The 11,028-nt window shown below is 35.6% G+C and overlaps 1 protein-coding gene across 2 annotated transcripts; it reads left to right on the forward strand.

Moving 5' to 3' along the window:
• The first annotated feature begins 48 nt into the window (after positions 1-48).
• LOC132848814 (E3 ubiquitin-protein ligase TRIM21-like) lies at positions 49-10,971 on the forward strand. 2 transcript variants are annotated; one of them, XM_060874838.1, is made up of 8 exons: positions 49-189; positions 924-1,010; positions 4,330-4,886; positions 5,000-5,095; positions 5,215-5,448; positions 5,545-5,707; positions 5,859-5,894; positions 10,153-10,971. In XM_060874838.1, the coding sequence occupies exons 2-8, from the start codon at positions 947-949 to the stop codon at positions 10,698-10,700; spliced, it is 1,698 nt and encodes a 565-aa protein (XP_060730821.1). In that variant the 5' UTR covers positions 49-189; positions 924-946; the 3' UTR covers positions 10,701-10,971. The 2 variants fall into 2 exon arrangements, with proteins under 2 accessions (XP_060730821.1, XP_060730822.1); XM_060874839.1 differs by lacking the exons at positions 49-189; positions 924-1,010 and adding an exon at positions 2,240-2,266.
• The last annotated feature ends 57 nt before the right edge of the window (positions 10,972-11,028 follow it).

An 11,028-nucleotide genomic window follows, 5' to 3' on the forward strand; every position in this document is an offset into this window, starting at 1 on the left:
TGTGTAACTGCCCCTTTATCAACCACTATGAAGTGAACAAGGAAGTGACTGAAGTGAAAGTGAAAGACAGTTTGCTCTCTAGTCAAGAAGAAATCCTTAATTTTACATACATTTCTGAAATTATCTACAGGATATTCACTGAATCTGAAAGTATTATAACTGCAGTGAATTCTGACTCCCTGAAAAGAGGCAAGTAAAATAAAGTTATGTACTTCAGTGAGTGTTGTGTAGTTCAGAGGTTTTGTCGGTGTGTGATTTATCAGAATAAACTGCACGTTAACAATGTCAGACAAAAACAGGGTCTCTAACACACTGTGACACTGAAATAGAAGCTGATGATTAAAGCAGATTATAAAATACAAGCTGATTATATAAATGCTAATGAAAGCTGATTATGTTTAAAAGTAAATCTTTGCCTTTAATGATCAGTGACCAACTGAGATGGAAAAACAGGGCCAAAGGTTACAGTGTTTTATTAACTGTTCAGAGATTTGAACTGATTACAGCATGAAAGTTTAAATAAAAGTTAAATTACAATTATATCTTATGTGTAAAGACAAATGTTTAAGCTTCTCTGAATAAACTGGAAAAAGTGTGTGTGTGTGTGTGTGTGTGTGTGTGTGTGATAGAAGTACAGCAGTGAGCACTGGGTGAAAAACACTTACAAACTGATCTGGATGTGAGAAACTGAATGATACAGTTAATGAGCTGAAAGCTGAGAGAAAGTTCAGTGAAATTCTGTTTATTACAATCTCATGATGATGAGAATGTTTACATGTGTTTTAAATCACAGACTAAATGCTTCTAGTGTCATTCATTAGGTTTAACAGTGCAGACAGACATAACTGAGTTAAACAGACTAATCAGTAAAACCTCATACTGTTACATGTGTGGACTGAATGATGTGATTTCTTACTGTAAAGGTTAAAAACACAGGAGGAAGTAAATGGCTGAATCTTCATCACAAACAAAGGGCAGAAAAACGAGGAGCAAGGAAGAACCAGAATTATGTAACTTATACAGTTTATACATGATTAGTTTTCTGTATGTTTAGTAATTATAGATATTCTACATGTTTTCATGAAGGACTGTCACTATTATAATCTAAATTGTTATAAAAATGGTCTCAGTGAATGGCTTAATTGTCTTAACTGCCTTATGTAACATGAATAAGAGTTGTGTTATAATACACAAACATCTTAGAAAGACATTTATTTACACTGATCCTGTAACTATGGAGGATTTACATTACTTTATTAGTTACATATTTCAATATTTAATTCAATAATTAAATATGTAATGAAATGTAAGGAATAAATAATACCTCATTAGAATTATATTATTTATTATTGTTTTATTTATTTTTTTATAATTTGTATTTATTTGCATAGATATATAAAAGTTTTGCTATTATATATTTGGATATTGATTTATTCCCATCACACTGAGTGGCAGAAAAAAATTACATTAATAATTAAAAATAAACCATGTAAATAAGCTGTCTCTATGTAACCGAGCTAAATTTCTGTAGAAAACTAAAAAGAAAATATACAAATAATAACAAATACATAGAAACTGTTAAAGAAAGATGTAAAATAGTTACCAAATAATATATTTAACAAAATCTGTGACTGATTATTGTTGTGGAAGTTTATGAGAAAATAAAAATAGCACACTGTTCAGAACGAGCAAGAGTAAAAAGGTTCACAATGTATTTGTGCTGCTGCACAGCAGGACCCAGCGCTCCTCGTGTATAATGAGAGAGGAAGGGCCTAGAACATTCATTACACTGAGGTTATATAGGCATGATTTATAGGCAGAAAACAGAAGAAAGGAAAACATCACCAATCATTGGCTAGATGCACAACGCTTGATTGTCTCCTGATCAGGATCTTACCAAGGTCTGCCTAAGTTGTTTATGATCCTGAGTCTCACCATCTTGTCTTGACCCACTAATATTTTACATAAATTCTCTCTGGAAATAACAATTTCTAGTCACAAATAACTTCTAGTCACGTGCACAGAAGGTCAGACAGCATTCATAGTAAAATATTACATCACAACAATGTGTTATATCTAATATTCTTCTTGAATATTGATAAAGTCTAAGAATTATAAAAGATTAATAATCTAGGAATCTGTAAATGAACATTAACATGAAACTACCGGCTGAAAAATGTGTCACTTTGCTCAGCAGTGATACTTCATTACTTTCCCAGGGAACAAAAGGAGTCTGGGGATGGAGGGATGAGTAACAGAATAAAAGGTGGTGTTTGTCAACTGTGAGGATCAACAACTCAACCCCAATCCTGTCACAAAAAAGAATGTCACTATACAACCAAGTCAAAATGAACAAAGCTCATTTATTCACAAACTCAGGACAAAACAATAAACAGAACCCATCTAACTAATTTAGGGAGAAACTAAATAAGCTACAAAAGGAAATAAAAAAAACAAAGATTACAACACAATACACAATACACTAACTCCATTACTAACATAAACAGGAGAAAACAAGATCAAAAAGTAATTCAATTCAGTTCAAGTTTATTTGTAAAGCAGCTTTACAGAACATAAACATAGAACAAAAGGTTAATATAAAGAATAATTTAAAGATTAATAGAATACAAAACTCATGATTAATATTAGATAGATTTAGTTTACAATGTGTAGGTATTTATCCCCAATGAGCAAGTCTGAGGTGACTCAGGTAGAAGTGGCAAGGAAAAACTCCCTTAGACGGTAAAGGAACCTCATCCTCATATGGGTGACACTAGAGGGTGTGATTACAAATATACAGTCAAACAAATGTTGTATTGGTGTAAGGATCACATGGAGTTCACATCTCCTCTTTAGTATCAAAGTGTCCAACTTGAGCTGGTAGATCTCTAGATGTCTCAGGATTCTTACAGAGTCAGCCTCGTCTCAGTGAAGGTCCAAAATCTTCATCGCACGGAAGACAATCAGAGCTGGTACAATTTCTGGATGCGTTTAACATATCTGGGATTAACATATCTGCTGTTCATAAAATGTGCAAGTCTGATGTAATAGTGCACAATATAATGGGATGTATTATGTGTGCACCTGACTAAAGAGATGAGTTTTTAATCTAAATTTAAACTGGGAAAGTGTGTCTGAGCCCCGAACACTATCAGGAAGACTATTCCAGAGCTTGGGAGCTAAATAAGAAAATGCTCTACCACCTTTAGTAGACTTTGATATTCTGGGAACTACCAGAAGTCCTGAGTTTTGTGATCTCAGAGAGCGCGAAGGATTGTAACTTGTTAGAAGACTAGTTAGATACATGGGAGCCAAACCGTTAAGAGCCTTGTATGTAAGTAGCAGCAGTTTGTAATCAATTCTAAACTTAACAGGTAGCCAGTGTAGAGATGATAAAATTGGGGTTATATGGTCATACTTTCTTGTCCTAGTGAGAACTCTGGCAGCTGCATTTTGGACTAAATGTAGCCTATTTATTAAAGATGCAGGACAACCAGCTAGTAATGCATTACAATAGTCCAGTCTAGAGGTCATGAATGCATGAACTAGCTTCTCAGCATCAGATACAGACAGGATGTTTCTCAGCTTGGCAATATTTCTAAGGTGGAAGAAGGCTGTTTTTGTGGTATGGGCGATATGATTTTCAAAAGACAGGTTGCTGTCTAATATAACACCCAGGTCTTTCACTGTCGAGCTACTAGTAACAGTACATCCCTCTAAATGGAAGTTGAATTGTGAGCACCCTACAGTAGAAATGGCACCCCTTCCCTACTAACCCCTTTCCAATAATAGAACTCAACAAATAAAGAATGATAAACTGTAACTTACAACAGAAAGAAAAACATCCTGTTGCAGAGATGTCAATTCCAACAACAGAAAAAATAACAAAATATCAAACAAAGCAAGAGAGAGTGGGCCAAAAAACAAATACATCCTAAGACGTAACATACTGTATAAGTGGAATAAAGAACTCAAATCACCCAGTCATGAAAAGTTTTATTTAAAAATAATCAGCTCTGGGAAGAAAATCATTTTGCTTCATCCCACCTCACTGTCATTGATTATTTTTAATAAAGGCACTTCTGAGATTTATTTTAATTAAGATATATATTTGTAAATAACATTCACTGAAAAATTCATGAATCTATTCTACAAAAATAACATTTTTACACTAACAGTAACTGACACCCCAACAAGTGCCTTTACACAGTTTAGGAAAACTTGTAGACATTCTGGTCTGTGATTTTCACACCTAAACTAAAGATGCAGTTTACTCCATTTACACCATTTATCAACAATGTGTAACATTTTCTATTCTATCAAATCTAGTTTCTCATGACTCCAGCAGTCTCCTGTCTGAAGATCAGCTGCTGTGTTCGATCTGTCTGGATGTGTTCACTGATCCAGTCACCACTCCATGTGGACACAACTTCTGTAACAGCTGCCTTACACAGTGCTGGAACAAGAGTCAACACTGTCTCTGTCCATTATGTAAAGAGAAATTCACCAAGAGACCTGAACTGAAGATTAATACAACACTGAGAGAGGTTGCAGATCACTTCAAGAAGAAAAGAGATTCTGACAAACCTGAGGTTCTTTGTGATGCCTGCAGTGGAGAGAAGCTGAAGGCCCTGAAATCCTGTCTGGATTGTGGTGCTAGTTTGTGTAAAACCCATTTAGAGTTTCATAATAATATGCCCAAATTTAAGAAACACAAGCTTATAAACCCTGTGGAGAACCTGGAAGACTACATATGCCAGAAACATGAGAGATCTCTGGAGCTGTTCTGTAGAGATGATCAGACGTGTGTGTGTCAGTTCTGCACTGAGACAGACCACAAGAATCACAACACTGTTCCTATAGAGGAGGAGAGCAGAGAGAGGAAGGTGAGAAACACTGATTAACTTCCAGTAGGAGATCAGATAGGAAGATTGTGATTTAAATTTAAATTTAGCAAAATTACTTTAACTAAATTATTTATCTTCCTCTCTGTCCTCAGACTCAGCTGGTGAAAACACAGACAGATGTGCAGCAGATGATTCAGGACCGACTGAAGAAGATAAAAGAGATCAAACACTCAGCAGAGCAAAGAAAAGTGTGTACAAACATGACAAGTTCATAGCCTATAAATTCAGTTTTATTTATTTTGTAGAAATTAACAAAGTTCACTATTCAGTGTTATCTGATAGAAGTGGAAATGTTTTCCACCTTTAGAGAAGCACAGAGAAAGAGAAAGCAGACAGTGTTGAAGTCTTCACTGCTCTGATTCGCTCCATTGAGAGAAGTCAGGCTGAGCTGCTGGAGGTGATGGAGGAGAAGCAGAAAGCAGCAGAGACGCAGGCTGAAGGACTCATTAAAGAGCTGGAGCAGGAAATCAGTGTGCTAAAGAGGAGAGACACTGAGCTGGAGCAGCTCTCACACACTGAGGAGCATCTCCACCTCCTACAGGTCAGTGTTCCTCTTTCTGCTCACTGACAATGCAGAACATCACAGAACAACACTCACCATGCTGAGGGATTTCTCCTCTCTCCTGCTCTACTGTAGATTTACTCCTCCATGTGCAGCCCTCCACACACCAAGAACTGGACTGAGATCAGTATTAACACTGATGTGAGTGGGGACACTGTGAGGACAGCTCTGTCTCAGCTTCAGCAGACTCTGAATGAGAAACTCACTAAAACGCTCAATAACAAGTTAAATGAAACAGGTGAGAAATTATTTTGTACTTTAGATTTGATAAAAAAGTCTCTAATAATAAACTAAAGTAGATGTTTTAGATATATGTTTTGCAAAATCTAAATAAAATCAAGCAATAACTGATCTGAAATCTAATGACAGTGATGTTTTGTTGTAATTAGTTTCCACAGAACTGAAGAGGATTCAGCAGTATGCAGGTACAGTGAGCTTTCTGATTTCCTCTCATATTAAAATGTACATATCAGCATTACACCACTGCATCATCACACTTATTTTCATCTGTAGATCTCTCCAGATAAAAGGAGTATTAAAGTGTCTCATTATCCTCCTCACTATAGCTCCTTATTACTGTCATGTACTAAAGCCCTTAAACCCTTTTCTACTTTAGAAACACTGATCATCTTCTTACATTTCACTAATAAAATAATGCAGGAACAGATGTATGTTTGTACAGAGATTAACTTTATACCGTTTTTAACTGCATGATAAAAGATTGATTTCTTTGACTATCAGTGGTAAATGTAATCTTTATGCTGTACAAAAGGTCAGAATTTTAAACTCCTGCAGTTAGAAAAGAGTTTTTACACCAGTGTTTCTGTCATTTACAAATAAGCTTGAACATAAGTTATGAATGTATTCTATAGAAATATATATTTTTTACACTATCACTAACTGACACCCTAAACAAGTATATTTGACAAAATATTTTTTGTATTAGTTAAATAAAACATGTAGAAATTCAGGTCTGTGATTTTCAGCCCTAAACTACAGACACAGTTTATTATATAGAGACTATTACTGAACTATTTTGTCCATCAGGATCAAGATTTTCCTCAAATATTTTTCTCTCATGTTCTGTGACTCTTTCTGTCTTTCCTGAGTGATAAAAATCACTATCACAAATATATCATTAAAGTTGCAGAAGGAAAATATTATATATTTCTCATCAGAATCAGGAAAACCTCCACATGTTCAGACTAATGACAGAGAGAACGTCTTGTAGCACAGAGAGTGAGAGAGTGTGTGTTTGGTGTGTGAGTTTGTGTGTGTGTGTGTGTGAGTTTGTGTGTGTGTGTGTGTGTGTGTGTGTGTGTGTGTGTGTAAATGAGTATATCTGCTTATGGTGGTGTGATTTATGATTTCTTCAATCTTCATCATTTTCCCAAACATCTACCGTTTAGTGCAGGGGTGTCAAACTCGTTTTGGTCTGGGGGCCGCATACAGCTTAATTTGATCTCAAGGGGGCCAGACCAGTAAACTCATAGCAAAACTACATATAACTAACAATAAGTCCACTTTTTTCTTTGTATTACTGCAAAGAAGAAGTAAATTATAAAAATCTTTATATTAAATGAATTGTCCTTTTACAAAAATATATCATGAACAAACTAAGTAGTATGTGCAATTTCAACAACACTTTTACCCAGTTTAACATTTATTTAAGTGCATTATGCATAAAAACTGAACACAGTTATTGTACAATGGCGCAAAACATTTAGTCACAGGTTTGTGGAATTTAAAAACACCGTCCTGCATGTTAACATAAATCAAACATCAAAATATAGAAATTGTTTAAAATCCAATTTCCAATTCCGGGAAGCAATTCTGAATACATGAATTGACTCCACACATTTAAAATCTTAAGTGGCAGCTGTTTTAAAAAGAAAATCTTTGTAACAAAAATTGGTAATTTATACGTATGTATGTTTTTAAAGTAAACAAATTCATTTGATCAATTTGCCCCTGAAATTTGGCATCTTTTAGCCTGCACAAGTGCATCAATATCAGACATTATGTCCTGAGTAGCAGCCAATTTTAGAATCTCATTTAAATGTGGGGTCTCCGATATTTGAGAAATGCTTCAGAAAACTGCGTTGGGACGCCAAACAAAACAAAAATCAAAAGAAACGTGTAGTCAATGAGCAGAAAGGGGCGGGTCTTGTCAATATGCGGCGGAGAGTGTGTTCAGTGCGCATGTGTGACATTAGCAGAAAGTAGTGATGGGAAGTTCGGTTCTTTTCCGCGAATCGGTTCTTTCGGACAGTTCGTTTTAATGATCAAGTTCAATAATCCAGTTCACCAGTTCTTTTACGTCCTGACGTAATGACGTAATTCACAATGACGTAATGACATAAATTCCTTCATCCCGCCACTGCCGACAGATATTAATACAATTTAACACATTTTAAAAGTTCTTTGTAATCATAACTTTAGTTGAATACGTTTCTTACATTTATGTTTTGCAACTAAAACACCCAGTACAGGCAGTGATGTGTAAACATGGTTGTTTTACGTGTCTTAAAGATATAAAGTTAATAAACTAATCTTCAACAACTTACAAAAACTTAATTTTGAAATGTTTCTTTTGCTCAATCAGTTGTTTCAAAAACGAATGCAACTGAGTTAAACACTCATACGTTGATAAGACATTAAAATCATAACCATTTACATTTGTTGCTGTATCAGTTCAGTGATTTACGCATGCGCAGTAACAACAGCTCATCGGTTCTCGGAGGCGTCCGAAAGGAACAGTTCTCAGTTCTGTACTGATGATTCGCTGTATCGGTTCAGTGATTCACGCATGCGCAGTATCAAAAGCTCGAGCTCACAGTTCTCTCAGCACAACATGTCTCTGTTCAGTGTACAGGAGTTACATACTCCGGGATATTAGTTTATTTAGAGTCGGAGGGGCTGTCAGGCATGACTGAAAGTGAGTAACTTTAGTAACTTGTGGATCAGCGCTGACTCAAGACGCGAACTGTTTAGAACGAATCAGTCCGATTTGGTGAACTGGTTCATCCAGTTCACTAAAAAGAACCGGTTCAAAAGAACGATTCGTTTACGAACCGGCCATCACTAGCAGAAAGCGGCTTTAGCATTGACACGGAGGATAAAAACAAAGAAAGAAAGCGAAAAAACGTCTTACGATAAGGCAAGAAGCAGGACCCGTGTTAATATAGGATCAGCTTTCCAGCGCTGGAGAGAACTGAAGGAGCAGGAAGTTGGCACATATTCACAGATTCGAGTTTCCCGAGTCAATAACTCCTGAGCTAAACACTGTTACTAGCAAAACACAGTTGTAGCTGCCTCTCTACAATACATCTACATTACGATAGAAAAGAGATGTTATTTGTGTAGTAACAGCGTTTAGCTCAGGAGTTATTGACTAAAATGCCACTCAGACCCTGAAGCTCAGTACTACCATCTGCTGGTAGTTACGCGGAAAATGAAAATGATTTTTTTTTCATATTGCAAATTTATCCCCCGGGCCGGACTGAACTCCCTGGCGGGGCCGGTTTAGTGTAAAACTCTACAAAACAAACAAATAACTAAAAAACTTGAGAGGAAACATTTACAATGTGATTATTCAGTATTCTATCAGGTAACACAATACATACCTGTCAAGCTCATCAACATTTCACTGAATTCATATGGATCATTTTATTGTGACAAAACACAGAAACAAGGCATTATGTATTTGAACAAGCTACAGTAAGTTCAGAAGTACAGACTCTAGGAAAATCCACTGGTGTCCCAGGGGCAGAAACCAGGAGTGTAGATTCTCCTCTGTCTTCATCATATAGATACTAAAATGTTAACATCTTACTATAAGAAGAAGCAGAACCTCTGGAACAGACGGCCTTTTGCTCAGGGGCCCAGCAGGGGCAACTTTAACCCCAATCTTCTGATCACCAACACAGAGACTTAACCACTTTAACTACCACTGCCCCAAAGAAATAACACCAAATAATAAATAAATAAATAAATAAATTTATTTATTAATTAATTACAGTCTGCCTTCATTTGGACTTATGCTCTGTGTAATATTTTTAATGAAACAATCATAAATGCTTGTGGACAACAGATAGATTAGACATGAATGAATGGATGGAATCAGTAGATTGATTGAATGCTAGATAAGATGATGGGAATTATGTAGAGACACTGTAAACCTTACAAAGCTGATTTTTTTAAAGATTACTTTAATGTAAAAAATATCTGGGGGCAAATATATTTACACCAAATCTACAACCATGTGACATCCTGATGCTTATTTATTAAACGTGATGATTTGTAAAGATTCTAGATGTTAGTAAAACATTGTCTGGAAATAATGAATGATTCTGACAGAATGATTTGTTACACCATGTATGTGGAAAAATGATGAGTATAAAACTATTTGTCTATCAGAAGAGAATGTTGTTGTTTTGCTGGACAAAGAAGGCTGAGAGATTTATAATCATACGGTTAAAAAAGAATTTAAAAACATGCAGTTTCTCTCAATCACTTGAGAGTCACATGTTTTATTTCTAAATGTAAAACTTTAGAGATATTTATCACTAGAGACACTCAAGGTTTTTACATCAAATGTAAATCAATAATGAATCTGATCCACTGGATGATGATTTAATATTTTTACCTGTTTACTCATATCACACACTGTGTTTCTCTCAGTGGATGTGACTCTGGATCCTGATACAGCTCATCCCAAACTCATCCTGTCTGCTGATGGAAAACAAGTGACACCTGGAGACACACGACAGAATCTCCCTGATACACCACAGAGGTTTAATCAGTGTGTCTGTGTTCTGGGAAAGGAGAGTTTCTCCTCAGGGAGATTTTATTATGAGGTGCAGGTCAGTGGGAAAACTGACTGGGATTTTGGAGTGGCCACAGAGAACATTAACAGGAAGGGGAAGATTATACTGACTCCTCAGAATGGATTCTGGACTGTGGCTCTGAGGAATGAGAATCAGTATGAGGCTTTTGCTGGTCCCCCTGTTCCCCTCACACTGAGAGAGAAGCTGGAGGTTGTCGGGGTGTTTGTGGATTATGAGGAGGGTCTGGTCTCCTTTTATGATGTGAAGTCCAGATCTCATATCTACTCTTTCACTGGTCAGACTTTCACTGAGAAACTCTATCCATACTTTTGTCCTTGTAATAATGATGAAGGTAAAAATTCAGCACCACTGATCATCTCTTCTGTATTTAAAACTGAATAAATTTAATCATTAAAATGATCATCAGATGGTAAGAGTAAAAAGAATTTGTTTACTTTTTTGGTTAAATTTTAGAAATACATATTTTCTTTTAAAATGCTGTACAGATTATTTTAATACCTGGCTTTAATTGCAATCCTACAGTCTGTTTGTTATGATTGTGACATTATTATTGTAGAACTTTGTCATTACAAATCACATATTAATAAACTGATTATCCAGCAATCAGGATATTTTATGTTTGTTTTTTGTTTATGGGAATCTATTTTATTTCGCTGTATTGGTGCGTTTTTTTGTTACATTATAAATAGTTGGATTAATTCATAGTTTA

The sequence above is a fragment of the Tachysurus vachellii genome, chromosome 7, assembly GCF_030014155.1.
Source record: "Tachysurus vachellii isolate PV-2020 chromosome 7, HZAU_Pvac_v1, whole genome shotgun sequence".
Lineage (NCBI taxonomy): Eukaryota > Metazoa > Chordata > Actinopteri > Siluriformes > Bagridae > Tachysurus > Tachysurus vachellii.